The 18,038-nt window shown below is 35.9% G+C and overlaps 3 protein-coding genes across 3 annotated transcripts; 2 read left to right on the top strand and 1 right to left on the bottom strand.

Moving 5' to 3' along the window:
- Window positions 1-232: 232 nt before the first annotated feature.
- LOC130798460 (bZIP transcription factor 53-like) lies at window positions 233-1,437 on the top strand. Its single transcript, XM_057661452.1, has one exon. The coding sequence runs from the start codon at window positions 676-678 to the stop codon at window positions 1,099-1,101; it is 426 nt and encodes a 141-aa protein (XP_057517435.1). The 5' UTR covers window positions 233-675; the 3' UTR covers window positions 1,102-1,437.
- Window positions 1,438-3,719: 2,282 nt separating this feature from the next.
- LOC130797614 (sm-like protein LSM2) lies at window positions 3,720-14,357 on the top strand. Its single transcript, XM_057660271.1, has 4 exons — window positions 3,720-3,951; window positions 6,156-6,197; window positions 6,300-6,458; window positions 14,038-14,357. Exons 2-4 carry the CDS (start codon window positions 6,195-6,197, stop codon window positions 14,155-14,157), a joined length of 282 nt encoding a protein of 93 aa, XP_057516254.1. The 5' UTR covers window positions 3,720-3,951; window positions 6,156-6,194; the 3' UTR covers window positions 14,158-14,357.
- Window positions 14,358-14,699: 342 nt separating this feature from the next.
- LOC130797613 (calvin cycle protein CP12-2, chloroplastic-like) lies at window positions 14,700-15,341 on the bottom strand. The gene has a single exon (XM_057660270.1). It carries the CDS (start codon window positions 15,264-15,266, stop codon window positions 14,901-14,903), a length of 366 nt encoding a protein of 121 aa, XP_057516253.1. The 5' UTR covers window positions 15,267-15,341; the 3' UTR covers window positions 14,700-14,900.
- Between the last annotated feature and the right edge of the window lie 2,697 nt (window positions 15,342-18,038).

Below are 18,038 nucleotides of genomic sequence, written 5' to 3' on the forward strand. Positions count from 1 at the left end.
AAACTCAGTCAAATACATGAAGTAAAAAGGAACAAAGCGACAACCGAAACTCCAGAAGTAATAAAAAATTTACTTCTTTCGTTTCATAATACTTGATACTTGTTATTGAATGTGACATGTTATGTATATCACTTATAGTATTATGGAATAATAAGCAACTTCCAAGAAACAATGACCAACCAGCCATCCCAGCCCCTTATTTTTTCTATAAAACCCCTGATTTTCAATAGGCAAAACCTTCTTTTCTTCATTCTTTCAAAGGCCAGTGCATTATCGTGTTCTTATTTTCCTCTCTTTTCAGTTAAGTCTTAAATCTTTATCCTCTGTTTTTCTGTTTTCTCTCTTTAATTTCTCTTTGATTCCCCAAATTTCTTGTTTGATTTTTAAGATCTAGGGTTTCATTTCATCTTGTATGTTTTGACATTCATTTCAATGTTCATAGAGCCTATATGAGCTATCAAATCCAGATGCGGAGAATCCGAATTCTCCACTCTTTTTCTGTTGTTTTCCTCTACTGGTTTTACGTTTTCTCATGAACTATTCGTCTCAGATTTCATAGATTTAGTTAATTTCAGTTTTAGATTCAATCAAATCCTAATCCTAATCCCCAAAATTTCCCCCAAACCCTAATTTTAGCGAGAAAACAACGAAATTCCGGCTCTAGAATCAATTATCATGCAGCAACCGCAACAGGTTAGTTCCGATTCGGATTCCGACCCGAGGTATGCAAACATGGATGAAAGGAAACGGAAGCGGATGATATCGAATCGCGAATCGGCTCGTCGATCGAGGATGAAAAAGCAACAGCACTTGGATGAACTGATTAAAGAAGCTAGTGAACTGAAATCTCAGAATGTGGAGATCTCGAAGAAGATTGATGCTGTTTCTCAACTTTATATTGGATTTCAATCCGAAAACAATGTATTGAAAGCTCAAATTATGGAGTTGACTGATAGATTGAGGTCTTTAAACTCAGTGCTTCAGTTTATGCAGGATACCAGTGGACTTGCTATGGATATTCCTGAAATTCCTGGTACTTTGCTTGAGCCATGGCAGCTTCCTTGCGCCTTGCACGCGATTCCCAATGTGTTTCAATGCTGAACATCATTTGTGGCTATTCTAATGCGTAATGGTGGTTAACAATGACCTTAAAGATGAGAAAAATTATGTCCGTCATTCAATTTCGATTGAGAAATCAACGGTGATGAAGATTGTTGCTGTTGTAGCCTGTATGTGTATTGATTGTTGTATCATTGAAGTACTATCATATCATTTGTGCTTTTGGTTTGTTTGGTTTTTTCATATACCTAATGCCATGCCTAGATCCTAATTACTGTCAAATTTGTATTATTGTTGGCATTATGATTGATTGTATTTTGCATTGGAATAATTATTATTTTGATTTTGTAATATGAATTTTTGTTTGGTTTTGTTAAATTTGGTACCCTATTTGGTATAATTGCAAGATTTATATTCGCATTGCAAACAGAATTGTCTTTTTGAATCATAAGGATTGAACATCAAATGTGTATAATAATCAATTAAAAATTAATCATGATCAATATTACTTTGAATTGATCGATAAATATCTGATGCAACCATCAAAGTAACAACAGCCTTTTCATTGACTAATTGACTCAAACATGTTCTTGTCAACTTATTTTAGTTTTAGTAACATACAAATCTGTTCATTTCAATTTTGCTATCCATTGTCATGTTTGCACTTTCATTTTGAATCACTCGAATGATTTTGGCTTGTATTTGATGATACAAGGTTACCTGTTAGCTGTTATTATCTCAAAAATCTATATTTGCAATATTAGGCAGTGATATTGTGAAGCTGATTGCATATGAGAAGCTTGCATGACATTACTATGGTTGATGCTTGCCCTAAATTATGATTCCTATATACAATAGAGTTCCACAAGTTTCTTAGTAAAGGGTTTTTTTTTTTTTTTTTTTTTTTTTGTAAAAGTAAATTCTTCTTTAGCTTTGTATTTGATTGGTGGACTGGTGTGGTGACTGGTGACTACTCCCATGGTGTGTTAAAAGGAAAAAGGAAGAGATTTGTAAAGTAAGATTACCAGATGGAGTAGCTTTCTTAATGTATAAGACTTTGTGGATTGGCCTTTAAAGCAAATCAATGGGGTAGGAAAGAATATTCCTTATGATGCTATATAGTAAGAGTATGTAGTATATTAAATAATCAAGGGAAGGAAGAAAATACTTATTCATCTTGTAAATTGCTACAGCTCGAATAGCCCGAATAGCCTTGTAATTTGAGTTAAAGTAGTGAGATATTTAAAAGTAAAAGAAACATATAGAAAGTTGTTTGGCGTTTGGCATTTTGTATCTAATTTTGATTTATACTTTAAATCTAGTTGTTTGCGATTAGACATGATAATTAAGTTTGCTTCATAATGCCTTTCAGTTTTCCTTATCCTATTATCTATGTTTTGTTACTCATTTTGATCTTTCAAGTGAGTTGAACACCTTGCTATTTTGTTTTGTAGAAAATTACTTTTCTAATTACTAACTTGTTTAGTTTCTTCTTGCTTGTATTTAGTTGTGTTCAACTCAGTCGACTAATTTGAGTTGGAGACACTCAATTCAATTAACATTGTATATTTATAGTGTTGTTTATATGTCACTCTCAAGAGTAAATTAAAAATATGATTTAGAACAACAAAAAGTAACTAGAGTTTTATAATTATCGGACAATAAAAAAATTATTAATTAATAATACGTTAAAATCGGATATGATGATGGTGTCGCTAACATCATTGTTAAACTAGGAGGAAATAGACAATTTTTTGCAAGGTTTATGTTAGAAGTAGGTTTTATGATTTTATTTTGTGAAATAGAAAAATAAAAAATGATGGTATTAAACTAAGCTTATAATGATTAAATGTATAGTTTAGTCCAAAAAATTTGACTTTTTTCCACATGAGGCCGATGTGACACGTATTGCTTAAGTAGATTTGTCAGTAACTGAATGTTTTATTTTTCACATTTGTAAGACATGTTTAATTTTCATCACCTATGGTAAGATGAGAATCGTAATGAAAAATTAGTGTAAATGTATAAGTTTAGCATGAAAATCTCTTAACAAATTTAATGGTTATGTTTGTTTAACTTTAATTAATTAATTTTTTTTTGCAAAAACAATCTCAATGCATTACTATTTGCAGAAATTATATTAGGTCATAATGAAAAATAATGAATAAAAAAAACTCATGTATGATCATAGTTTCATGATAATGGAACTACTCCATTTCATAGAAATTTACACACAAATTATTGTAAAAATCTTGTATAAACTTACTCAAAATTTAAATAACGTGTATTGTCGTTCAAAATATATAATCAAGTAATTTAAAAATTAAATGAAAGAACAATAAAATTTGTTCACATTATTTAACGTGGATTAAGTCTATTGGGAGCCCCTTAGCTAAGAACACCACAGTTAAACATGTTTGGTGAGAAGCAATCTTAGGATGAGTGACTTTCTGGAAGTTTTTCCTAGGTGCACATCAGCAAGGCCAAAATACACTAGAAAGACTTATATTAATCTGTAAGATCAGGCTACAGTCTTCATAAGTAATCACCTATGATGTATGACATACAAAATTTACCCAAATCATTTTCATTACCATAGCAAGACCAACAATCAGACGGACAATCAGCTACTTCTAGACTAGTAATCTCCACTCCAGTATTTATTCGGAAAATGTAAATTATGAATAAGAATTAAATTATTTCCAGAAAACGAAAAGGCTCTTTATTTTCGACCTGGCGGTAAGAGGGCGGATTTTTGAAGTTTTAGGTTAAATAAATATAAACCCTTGTGCTTTTTCTAGATTGAGCAAATTTCACTCAAATTGCAGTACATCCTCATATCTTCTGTGTAATCCCAATCTCGTATTCGCGGCGCACTCTGCTCTCCTCAATGTTAGTATCTTTCATTTGTTAATTTTGTTGCTAATTAGGTTTACAATTTATTCTGATGTTTCGAATTCATTTACAATCTGTTAATTTGGTCGATTTCCGCATTTGTTTGATCATTCCCATCATATGATTATTGTTATGGTATAGCCAAGTTAGTTTCGAAAATTTTTCCGTAAATTGGGATTAAATTGTGTGTTGATCGAAAACAATAAAGATTCAATGCAATGCAGACAATAAAGAAAATCACACTGAGAAATATACGTTGTCCACTATCAATGAGATAGCTACGTCTACGTGGCACCTAAAATCAAACTTTCACTGCAATCTGGAAGATTACAAGATAAATTTTAGAAACCCTAATAATGGCTCACTTTTGCTTTTCACTCTATTTAGTTTTTCACTCTGTAACCCTTATAAAACCTAATAGTGGCTCACTTTTGCTTTTTTCACACTTTGCAACCCTTATTCTAAGTAATGTGTCTTTTATATAGTACACCACATAAAACAAGGAAATTAGGGCAAAAAGAAATAGAAAACCATGAATATTAGAAATCCTAATAATGGCATATAGTACACCACACAAAACAAGGAAATTAGGGCAAAAAGAAATAGAAAACCATGAATATTAGAATCCCTAATAATGGCTCACTTTTGCTTTTCTCTCTATTTAGTTTTTCACACTTTCCAACCTTGATTCTTAGTAATGTGGCTTTTATATAGTACACCACATAAAACAAGGAAATTAGGGCAAAAAAATAGAAAACGACCAACAAACCCACGAGAAAAGCTCCCTGCACGCTAACAAAGTCGAGTTAGTTTTGGCTCACCAACCATGGCCGCCGACTCGGTGTTAACTTCTGCCTCTAATCCCAGATGCCAGCAACAAAGGCCGACTTGGCGTTGCATCCAACCACCTCTCCGCCGGCTCGTCTTCATCTTCTGGAAAAAGCCATGATTTGCAACGAGTGCAACCGACTTGTTTGTTATCAAACCCTAAGCGAAGTCGACTCGGCTTTGGCTCTTGGAACCCATTCACCTTTATCCATGTTTGAGTCACATATCAACATTGTGGGTTTTTAATCTCAGTTGTTGATGCAGTGAAGCAATCTCTAATTTAGCAATCCCTAATTTAGTTCATATAGGTAACCGTAACATATTGATTTGCCTATATTTTATTTGTTGTTTTAGTATGAAATTTCTTGTCCGAGTCTTAGAAAGTTGATAAAGAGTGTGGGAGCTCACTTGCTTGGTTGAGTTAAGATCATAAATTCATAATTCATATCTATTACTCTTCTAATGTTATTTATGCTAAGATTTTGGTACCTATTCTAATAAACAAAAAAAAAAAAGCCAAAATATCCTCGAATTTTCTCCATCAAGTAATTTCAACCATTTAATTTTATTATTGATTACTCAAGGTTTACTCAGCATGTGAAGGGTTGCATTTGTTTTGAGGTTGCCATTCAGTTCAATAATGTTGTTTATATGTTGTAGTAGTAGCCGAGTTGAGCAAAAATTGTTCAATGTTTAGTGGCCATCTTCGATTACGGAAACTATCAAGGCTATAATATCAAAATCTTAACTAACAAGTGTTAGGTGTAGTGGTGGAGGTTGGGTGCTTCTGTGCCGATGAAGGTGGGCTAATGGTGGTGGTGCGGAACTTGAGGAGAGCGCCAAGTGAGGCTGTGAGACTATTTAGAAGAATTAGCGGGCTAGTTAGGTGTTTATAGGATTGGGGGAAGCAAGATTCGATTGTTTGTGCGAAGAGCTAGCTTTGGCATATCATAGAGCCATAAGGGATTTTAAGTTAGTTTGTTTAACCCTCTCTTACTTTATGTCGTGAGTAGTACCTTTACTTAGTGGCGGTTTTGGGTTTTTTTGTAAATGATTCCCACTAGACAATAAAGGAAAACAAAGCTTATTGTTTTTTGTGCATTGATCGTGGTTTTTAGTTTTTTTTCTAAGTTGAATATTTCAGGCTTATCAATATTTTTTGTTGTTTTTGAATATCTTTATTATTTTAACCTTTTTTGTCTAGGAATAATATGGGAAATTGTTTCTTTGAGTTTGATGTGTTACAATTCAATAGAAAAGGTTTTTTGTGCACATTAATTTTACCGATGACGTACAACTTGCCCCTTGCTTAATAATTTAGATTCAACACTTGTTGTTTCTGAATGTTTGACCTTGTTTATAATTTACTACAGATATATCATATAACTAGTGCTCCAAGGAAGCTTTAGAAAATGGTAACTCTTTTCCTAAGGGCATATTACTGGTCCTAGCATATAATTTTGTAATTTGTATACAGTTTCAATCAAGTTTTGCTTTATTTTTTTTTGTCTTGGTAGCTATTCTTTTCATATTTCAAGGAAATCGTGGGGCGTGAAGTGGTTGTGGAACTAAAGAACGATCTTGCTATAAGAGGGACCCTTCGTTCAGTTGATCAATACCTAAATATTAAGCTGGAGAACACTCGGGTTGTTGATCAAGACAGATATCCTCACATGGTATTTCTCACGTTGCTGTTTTTGAATTTGCTTTCCAGTTTCCTCATCTTTTAATTTGTTGATTGATGGAATGTGTTGAGAGTTGATACCTCATTTGCCAATGACTAATAGGATGACTTTGAACATTTTGCTTATTGCTTATGCTCTTCTTATTGCTGTAAGCATGTAACTACTAACTATAAACTATTTGTGTGGGAAATGGGTTTTGATCAGGGATGAATTAGTGGTTTTGTTTTCATGTGTGCTTTGGTGTTTCATGTTTGTATCATAAGGGTATAAATGCTGCATGCTACAACTTCCAGGGAACTTTTTTTCTGTCATACATTGTTTGTGGAGGCTACTCATTTGATGTTTTGGGGTGTTTGGACAAAATTTATGCGTCTATTGCAGCAGATTTTGTCTTTGATGTTGCTTTAGGAACACAATTAAATCAATTTTGTTTGGATGGGAGATATCTTAGTCGCATGAAGCTCGCGTGCACTATGTCAAGGTTCTTTTACCTAGATGGGTGTTGTTTTATGGGAGATTGAGTTATGTGGATAACCCACTTAAATTCGTTTTGTTTTGTTTTGATGTAAGCCTATGTCTGCATACTGATTTCTTTTGGATAAAAATTGAATTTTGTAGATTGTTTGTCTGCTTGTTGTGCTTGATGGTTTTGATAGACTGTTGTATGTAGGTTTAGAGTTCACACTTGATTGCTCATCCTTCTAAGGACACTATTATTCTTCTCAAGTTTTAGGGTTTAACTTTGCATGCCTGATGATTAATGAATTTCTATTTTTTTATTTGCTCTATTCTATTCTAAATTCCATTTGTCTAGGCAATATAGATTACCTATTCCTCTTCCTCTTTCTTTACCTTTTAAACTATCTCGAGCACCCTCTTATATGTTTTATATACTTACAAATCTGCACTTTTCTCTAAATATAGGACAACAGACCTACGTACTTTTACTATCTTAACTCGTAATAATTATATGATGATTGAACTTGTTAATCTCCCTTGCCGTACTTGTTTTGTGTTAGCACATGGGTAAACGTGATTGATCTTGAGATATTCAAAAACTAAAAATGTATGACTTATGATCATATTTAATAGTATTGACTACCTATTATGTTTTGGGGAAAAGTGACCCATTTCTTGCTGATGGAATTGAACCATGCGTTTTCAATGATTTATATTAAGACTTTAACTCATTGGAGGGACGTAACCCTTTTGTGATGCTGACATTCTGTTATGTTTGCACAGCAATAAAGAGAGAATTAGAGTAGACAGAGAGTAGAATAGAAGAAGGGAAGAATAAAGAATTACAGACTAAAGAAGAGAGCAAATGGAATGCTTGTATTCAGTAGCTAGGGCAGAATACCCCTGAGCTCTTTGAGTGGCTCAGTAACTCCAATGCATACAGCACTATTGATTAGACTACCAGCATACATCATCATTATTCTATAGCTCTATATATAGCCTATAGGCCTTCTAGAATATTTCCTCATAACAAACTATCCAGCTCATCATTTCCCCATAACAACCTTTTGACAAAATAGAAAGGAAAATAACAATACTGAAATGAAAATCTAACTTGGATTCCCTTCTTTCCCTTCTTTGCCCTTCTTGGCCCTTCTAGAATAGACGTGCTTGATTTGTGGTAATTCCCCCTTCATGACAATACCTGCCCCAATGAGACACACCTTGTCCTCAAGGTGGAATTGCGAAAAGTGAAGAGCAATGTTGTGAAATTGTTCCCAAGTAGCCTCAGAAGCATGTAACCCAGAGCGACGAATCAAGACTTCAGTGAGGATATCCTGAGTGGACGGGTTATTGCGAACACCCAGTAACTCGGCCGGTTCAGTGTCAAGCTCAAGTGTATCGGTTAGCTGATGTGGAATATCCATAGGGATAGAAGTACTGCCATGAGCTCGTTTTAATTGAGACACATGAAACACTAGGTGAATTTTGCTAGTGGAAGGGAGTTGCAAACGGTAAGCCATGTTCCCCACCTTAGCTTCTACCAAATAAGGACCATAAAAACGTGCTGCTAGTTTATCCACGGGTCGCCTTGCCATAGGCATCTGTCGATAAGGCTGTAATTTTAAGAAAACCCAATCACCAACCTCAAAGGATACCTCCTTACGTTTCATATCCGCCCATTTCTTCATGCGTTGCTGTGATTTTAGAAATTGAAAGCGTAATTCATCCAGAATGAAATTGAAAGCGTAATTCATCCAGAATGGCATCCTTCTCCTTAAGGATATACTCCAAATAATCAACCGGAGTAATATTATTTCCAAAACGTGGAATCGTAGGTGGTAAACGACCATACAAAGCCATAAAAGGAGGCATATTAATGGACATGTGTAGAGAGGTGTTATAGTAATATTCAGCCCAAGGAAGCCATTTTACCCATTGTTTCGGCTGCCCATTGATGAAGCAACTGAGATATGTCTTTAAGGTTTGATTGGCAATTTCTGTTTGACCATCCGTCTGGGGGTGATAGGCGGTGCTATGTAAAAGGGAGGTGTTATGCATACGAAACAATTGGGACCAAAAAGTGCTAAGGAAGATTTTGTCCCGATCAGAGACTATGGAAGAAGGAAAGCCATGTAAACGAACGATTTCCTTAACAAATACTGCTGCAACAGACTGAGCCGTGAAGGGGTGACGTAAAGCTATGAAATGGGCATATTTCGTCAATTGATCAACCACGACCAACACAGTGTCAAAGCCATTAGACTTGGGCAAAACCTCAACAAAGTCCATAGTGACCTTATTCCACACATGATTGGGAATGGGAAGGGGTTGTAGCATGTCCGAAGGTTGTTGATGAGAGGCCTTTTGACGTTGACATGTGAGACATTCACGAACATATTGTGACACCTGCTTCCTCGTACCCTCCCAAAACTACTCCTCGGCCAAACGCAAATACGTTTTATACTCACCATTATGACCACCCAATGGAGAATCATGATACATATGTAAGAGCTTGGAAATATGAGACGAAAGACGAGGAAGTACCGTACGTCCTTTGTAGAGGATAAGATCATTAGCAAGTGTGTAATGGGACAACGTTCCACCAGCCTTTAAAATACTGTTGTAACTGGCACAAGGTAGGATCAGTACGAATTTCCTCATATAACTGTGTCCAATTACTCCCCTGCTGCAGAGCACTCACTAAGATGCTAGCAAAATCTGGATGACGTGATAAGGAATCATCGACGTTATTAGTTTTGCCAGTCCGAAATCTTATCTCAAAGTCATACCCCATCTGCTTACTAGCCCATTTCTGATACTCCAAGCCCACCTCACGTTGCTCCAAAATGAACTTCAAGCTGCGTTGATCTGTCCAAACGAGGAAACGTCACCAATCAAATAGTGTCTTTATTTTTGCACGGCCATCACAATCGCCATTAATTCTTTTTCATGAATCGACTTGGTCTGCCCTCTAACTCCCAAAGGTTTACTAAAGAATGCTAGAGGGTGTTGTTGGGATAAGACAACTCTTACTCCTTTTCCTGATGCATCGGTTTCGATCTCAAAGAGAAGAGCGAAATTGGGCATTTGTAACACAGGAACCGTCAACATGGCGGATTTGAGAGCAGTGAAAGCAGATTCAACTGCTACATCCCACATAAACCCCTCTTTCTTCAATTGTTTTGTAAGTGGCATAGCGATGGAAGTATACCCCCGAACAAACTTGGATAATATCCAGTCAACCCCAGAAAAACCCCTAAGCTCCTTCAGATTACGAGGTGATGGCCAATCCTGCATAACCTTCACCTTGTCTGGATCCACCGCCACACCTCTCTGGGAAACAATGTGCCCTAAATATGCCATCTACGAACGATCAAACTCACATTTTAAGTTGGCATAGAGCTGATGAGTTTGCAACAAATGTAAAACTGCCTCCAAATGTTGTATGTGACCCTCTAATGAAGAGCTATACACCAGGATATCGTCAAAAAATACAAGCACAAATCATCTCAAAAACGATTTAAAAAACCTCATTCATGACGGACTGAAACGTGGCCGGAGCATTTGTTAAAGCAAACGGCATAACAAGGAATTCATAATGCCCTTCGTGCGTATGAATGCTGTTTTGTGGACATCGGCCTCTTGAACACGAATTTGGTGGTAGCCGGATTTCAAATCCAACTTGGAAAAGAATCGAGCTCCTTTTAATTCATCAAGCAACTCATCTATCACGGAATAGGATACTTATTGGCCACCGTAGCTTTGTTAAGGGCACGATAATCAACACAAAAACGCCATAATCCGTCCTTTTTGACCAACAAAACGGGATTGGAGAAGGGACTCTGGGATGGCTGGATTATTCCTGCTTGTAGCATCTCATCAACCAACTTTTCGATTTCCTCCTTTTGTATTTGAGGATAACGATATGGCCTTACGCTCACTGGTTCAGAATTTTCCTTAAGAACAATCTGACGTTGTTTGTTTCGCAGTGGAGGTAGACTATTGGGCATTTCAAAAACACCAGAGTATTGTGTAAGGACCACCTTTACTGCCAGATCTGGTTCTACCACATTCTTCTGCTCATCAACTACTATTTTCGGCCTACGGACCCCAAGCAGTACTCCCCCTCCTTCCCTACGAATTTCCTTCATCATTGCCTTTAAGGTGATTCGACTCCCCTCGAAGGTCGGATCGCCTCTAAGCATCACCTTGCCCCCTTGCCATTGAAACTGCATCATTGGTGAACGCCAATTAGTAGTGATTGTACCCTATTTCGCTAACCAGTCAATACCCAAAATAATTTCCGAGTGGCCAAGATCTAGAGAAAGAAAATTTTTAGTAATACAAATCGGACCTAAGTCCAAGTCAACCTCTTTATAAACGCCACATCCTTTGGTAGCCTCCCCATTCCCCAAGGTCACCTCGAACGTCTCTGTGGAAGTCACTGGCAGACTCAAAAGTTGTACGGTGCCTGGAGAGATGAAGTTATGGGTGGCCCCGGGATCAATCATCACAATCACCTTCTTCCCGTTAATCTTGCCCGTCAACTTCATCGTTTTAGGGTTTTCACTTCCAACCACAGAACTCAACGAAATACTAACCGGATATTCGATTTTCTCCACTTCCACGTCCGATTCAACCTCCGAAGCCTCCTCCTCTTCATCATTCTCGCCTACTATCAAGACATTGAGTTCGCGCCTCTTACAAACATGCCCTATCCGCCATTTTTCGTCACATCGAAAACAAAGACCCTTTCCTTTCGGTCTTGGAATCCACAATTAAAGAGTCGCCTGGTTTTTTGGTGGTCATATTTTGGGAAAGAAGAAGGTGAGATATGGGAAGTAGTGGGTTGGTTTTTCTGATTTGGGTAGGGAAGGTTATTTTTGGGGACATGTGGGTAATTTTGGTGGCCATGTGTCATAGTAAATGTACGGGTGGGGTGAGGGTTGTTTTGTGGGTTAGGTTTGTATTTAGGCTCATTAAAGTCTCTTCTAGCCGTCTCCATTTCTCCTCTGTCCATATGGCCCACTCAAAGGCTTCATCAACTGAATCAGGCTTAAGAAGCCTTAACTCAGTACGTATCCTTTTCCTCAGTCCTTTCATAAAATTCGCCAACAAAAAATCTTCCGACACGTTCTCTAATGGTGAAACATACTGTATGAAGTGATATAGTATTCCACATCACTAACTTGTCTGATCGACATCTATTGTTCGATTAACGAACCTTCCTTCAGCTCCTTAAATTGGCGCAACAACTTCTCCTTCAATTTCTTCCAACGAGTGATAGGATTCCTCTTGTTTTCCCACTGAAACCACAACAATGCTTTCCCTTCCAACCCAACGACGGCAGCTCCTACCTTCTCCGATTCAGTCAACTGATAAAACTCAAAGCATCTTTCCGTTTTCACAATCGAAGCATCAGGATCCACCCCAGTGAACACTGGAAACTCGAGTCGCCTGAATTTCCAATTTGGGCCTTCAGTCACCTCCCCAGTTTCTCCGGTCTTCTAACCTACATCCGTTCCATTTTGGTTGCGGAATCCGAACCCACCGCCTTCGAGAAACAACCCATCATTAGGGCGTCTATCCGGACTACGATTCCCTTCCAATTGATCTTGCCCCGTGGACCCGGTAGATGTTCTCATCGCCTTAATTTCTGCCGTCAAGACCGCCAGAGAAACCCTAATTTCCTCTTGATTCCTGGTAAGTACCTCATTAGTTTTGCCTTGCCAGAGACTATTTGAGCCTGTGAGCTATCATAATTGGCTGCCATATCCTGTAAACGCAATTCCATGGAATTTTTGAGTTCCAAAATTGATTCCTGGAGGGCTCTAACATTTTCCTCCTAGGCATCAAGTCGATTAGTTTGAGATGGAGCCATTTATCGAATGCTTTGATACCACTGTTATGTTTGCACAGCAATACGGAGAGAATTAGAGTAGATAGAGAGTAGAATAGAAGAAGGGAAGAATAAAGAATTACAGACGGAAGAGAAGAGAGCAAATGGAATGCTTGTATTCAATAGCTAGGGCAGAATACCCCTGAGCTCTTTGAGTGGCTCAGTAACTCCAATGCATACAGCACTATTGATTTTACTACCAGCATACATCATCATTATTCTATAGCTCTATATATAGCCTATAGGCCTTCTAGAATAGTTCCTCATAACAAACTATCCAGCTAATCATTTCCCCATAACAACCTTCTGACAAAAACAGAAAGGAAAATAGCAATACTGAAATGAAAATCTAACTTGGATTCCCTTCTTTCCCTTCTTGGTCCTTCTAGAATAGACGTGCTTGATTTATGGTAATTCCCCCTCATGACTCATTCCCTCTGGGTGGATAATTGGGCAATGTTTCTCGAGAGCTTGTAATGTTTTTCTAAAAGATGTACCAATGAAGAGGGTTACGTTTCCCTGGGAGTCTGGGAGGGCTGATTACCTGTTTACCATAGGCTTATCCTAGAATTTGAATCCTTTCCTTTTGTTCCATTTCTTTTCTTCTAGTATATGTGCTTTTACACTTTTTCTCTAATAAGATAAGATAAGAAGCAACCAATAATCATTATCTGTTGAAGCATTGGAGCTGTATCCATTTAGGCCTTTAGGGTAAGCCTGATGAGTGAGAGAGCATGGGCCTTGCTGTGTTTTTACAAGTTAATTTTGTGTGCAAATTATTCAAGTGTCTATTTTGATGCTTCTGCAATTTCATGCATCTTGGCTCCAATGGACTAGGTTCTGACCTACTAGTAGCTAATTGTTTTGACAATTGCTGTTTCATATGAAATGCTGGATTTACTTTTGCTCTTGAATTTTCTTCCTTTTTTCTTTTTGTTTCTTTTTTAGAGCTTGGACTATCAGTGATTCTGGAAATACTTATTTGTTAGTGCGTCTTGCATTAGTCAAGTACAAAACTAATAAGTTTATCTAACATAGATACATAGTAGTTCTATAACTATTACCTTGAACATAAATTAGGTTATTGAAACTCACGAGGAAGTTTTTTGTTCTACAAATTTTTCAGCTGGCTACCTGATATAGTCTTCTATCAATTTTTACGCCATCTGGCAACAGACGATTCACAATTCTAGTTATTTACTATTTCAGTTATCTGTGAGGAACTGCTTCATAAGAGGATCAGTTGTGAGATATGTCCAATTACCACCAGATGGAGTTGATGTTGAGTTGCTGCATGATGCTACAAGAAGAGAAGCTCGAGGCGGTTAAACATGGCGCGTAAAATGTGTTACAAGCATTGTCTTGAATGTAGTGTGCACCAACTTACCTGTAAGAGCTTTATTTTTGGGCTGGTGGGTTAATAGCAAGTGCCTTGATTTGTTTTGGTGGCTTACCAATTGTAATGATACAACAATGCGACATTTTACATTTGTGATGAACATCAAGAAACACTGGGATTTGCTGGCATAGAGCCAATACGTCTAGTTTTACGCACAATTTTCTAGCCGAAATGGCATGCTTTTGCTTGTCTTTGTGTTCACACATAGGAGTGCTCCAAATAATTATCTTAAGCAGCAGAGGTTTGTGATAATATGGCATATTTGAACTTTGTGCTCATACCAAAAGCTTATCTTGAGAGTTTGAGTTGCACCGACAAGACGTGGACTATCCGAGCTTAATCTTACCCAGTAGTTTCAGTTTTTTGCTGTGGTTGGATGATCTTATCTGCTGATCATTCATAGATTGATGAAATCTAGGTTTTCAGTGCTATGATGCTCTAGCAATTTATATGTTTTAGATTCAAGAACAAAGAAAGAAAAAGAAAATAGCATTGATTTGTTACAAAAAAGCATCTACATAACCAATACTTATTATAAATTTATGATTGATTTTTTTTTATCTTCAAAAGGTCATATATAACATAAAATAAAGTTCCATAATAGTTTCTGAAGCCAACAAACTTCCTATAATCATCAAAACAACTAAACAAATTATAACACCAGTACAAAACTTCAATTATCATAAGTTCTGCATTCTTCATCCTCAGGATTATCCTTGCAGAATTCCTCAAGAGGATTGGTTGCCTTGGCTTTGTCCCTAGCATGGCTAGCTGCGGCACTAACTTCCTCAACCACATCCCAAGCTGCGGCACACTCGCTGCTAACCGGGTCATCCGAGCATGCCTCTTGAGCCTCCTTGATACTCTTCTCCACGTTATCCGATAGCTTATCCGGTGCAGCGCGAACCGCCACCAACCGGCTACACCTACCTCTCCTCATGAACATGACCATGTTACCCAACATTGGGGTTTCCATATTGGTAGTTGGGTTGTTTGCTACCAATATTTTTGGGGTCATTGAAAGACTCATGCTAGCCATTTTTCTTTGGTTTTGATGATTGAGTTTGTTTAGATGATTTTGAGATGGGTTTTGTAGAGTAACAATAAATGCAGTTGTAAGATGTCATGTTTGATATTTATTTAGTTTAAGGAATGAATGTGGTGCACATATTTCTTATCATGATTTGGCCACTAGTATTCCTCCACGTAAGGATTATGTTGATATTTATTTTTGTTGATCTTGTTGTTTTTTCTTTTTGCCTTTTAATTTGGATGTATTATTCACTTTTTTCTTTGGCTTTAATTTGAGATATAAGATGGGGCTAACTTCGATTACGTATTATAATGGATTTCTTTAGATTTTTTCGAATCTTCTTGATTTTTCTAGATATTTCAAATAATTGTGGCCTGTGGGGTGAGAAGTTGCTTGAAGAAATTAAACAAAAATACTCTTACATCTAAAACATAAGTGGTTTTTTACTAAAAAAACATAGTTGGTTTTTGACCAATTATATAATCATTTAAAATTACAACACCTACAAAGACGTTTGTAATTTTATAGTACTCTTAAAGGAACAAAGAAAATATACCATAAATTATATATATATATATATATATATATATATATATATATATATATATATATATATATATATATATATATATATATATATATATATATATATATATACACCTTATTATCATTTTTTACATCTTTTTAATTCGTCTCATTTATTTTATTAAACTTTTTACATTTCACAATATTAATTTTGTTTACAACTTTATTCTTTTCTTTATTTTATCTAAACATTTCTTCTCTTAATTTTGTTTCTTTTAAATGGTTTTCTCTTCATATAGTACATGATTGCATGTTATGTCATCTTTTATTTTTATTCACATCACTAGTAGCATGTTAAGTCTTGTAACTTAGCTTTTCATCTCTGATAGTTACTCCAATGACTATTAACTTGTTCTAAAAACTATGACCGTACAATTAGATTTGTTTAAACACAACAAACCATTTGCCTAATGATTAGTCATAAGAAAATGACTAATTTTACGACTAAAAATTCCTAATTAATTATCGTGATTTGTAAATCACTACAAAAAAATAAAATAAATACCAATAATATAAACAAAACAAAAAAATTAAATTAAAATCTTAAAAACTTCATCATATTAATTTTTTCCAAATAAAAGTGAACTGTTAATATCACAAATTTTCATTATTTACCTCATTTTACAACTATTGTTGCTAAACACACTAGTAAATCAATTTTGGACAATTACTCTTATCATATGCCCAATCAATTAACAAAATTATAATTTCACATCCGACAATATTATTAAGTTTACATTTGAGACAATTTCATGAAATAAATATAATTTGTAACGTACTCCGTTAAGTTGAATCTAGGATTGAAAAGTCAAACTCAAACCACGAAATTAATGATTAAAATCAACCCCAAACTTTTTATATCCATCTCATTGAATTCTTTCAATAACTTATTAAGCTTCTAGCCACTAAACCGGTAGTGCAAATTCTTAAGCCGTTCTTGTGGCATAATGTAGATAGTTTGACATCATTCCATACATTTCAGCACCTAAGAATCAGTCCAACAACTATGGTGTCAGTCTCAGAATATCACTCTATCACTCTAGTAGTGAAAACATGAGTATGAGTCATGATTACAACATCATACACAAAAGTATAGGGTAATTGTACAACTTGAGCAATTTTCCAATCTCTAACCATCGTCTTTCTTCTTTTCCTTCTTCTCCTCATCGTTTTGCTCTTTCTTCACCTTCATTACTCTCCTTTTCTCCCTTCGAATTTCCAGGACTTAGAACTTCCCAACATTTAAGGACTGTTTCTGGGAAGAATTTGAGCTCTACATTGAGTAGAATTCAAGCAGTTGCTGGAGAAAATGTTTCCGCTGGTGGGTTTAATGGGTCTGCTTCTATATCACAATATGATGGTATTTTCTACAATTTTTTAAAAATCTTTTGTTTGGGTTTTGTTTCTTGTGTCTTGCATTGAATTGTGTTTGTTTTGTGAATTGTGTTGAGTTGGTAAAGATGTTTTTTTTTTTTGAATTGAGGGTGTTTTTGGTTTAGGTTGCTGGTGGGTGTAATGGGTCTGCTTCAATATCCCAATATTATGGTATTTCTTCAATTTTATGTAATTCTTTTATTGTATGGGTTTTATTTCTTTTGTATTGTATTGAATTTGACATGTTTTGTGAATTGGATTGAGTTAGGAAAGATGGGTTTTTGAAATGGGGATTTTTTGGTTTAGTAGATGAATTGGGAAGCTTTAGGTGTGGGATAGTGATGGCTTAAAGACGGAAACTTTAATTGAATTGAAGAGAATGGTATGAATTATTGAGTTGGAAAAACCTGATTGAACTTTGGTTGCTAATTTACTAATTGCCCATGTACAGTTGGTGTTTGAATTGGATATAATATTTACATATTGAAATTTTGAAAGTTTTTTTTTTTTAATCTTTGTATCATTTATTCATTTACATGGTAATCGGATGATAAGTATCTATATGCACGAGTAGGCACGTGCCCCATAGGCAATGGATAGAAAAAAGATATTTGAGTCTTCTTAGACTTCCCCAAACCCGTTCCCATTTCCTCTTCAATTCTCATTTGACAAAACGTGACAAACCCTGAACGCCACAAACCCGTTTCCCTTTCCTTTTCATTTCTTATTTTGAAGCGTAATAAGTTTCCAAGTCTAGGCCCTGTTTACATAGTTATATACGGAGCTCCTGATATAACATCAATTAGGGGGTCAAGAAAT

The sequence above is a fragment of the Amaranthus tricolor genome, chromosome 13, assembly GCF_026212465.1.
Source record: "Amaranthus tricolor cultivar Red isolate AtriRed21 chromosome 13, ASM2621246v1, whole genome shotgun sequence".
NCBI lineage: Eukaryota > Viridiplantae > Streptophyta > Magnoliopsida > Caryophyllales > Amaranthaceae > Amaranthus > Amaranthus tricolor.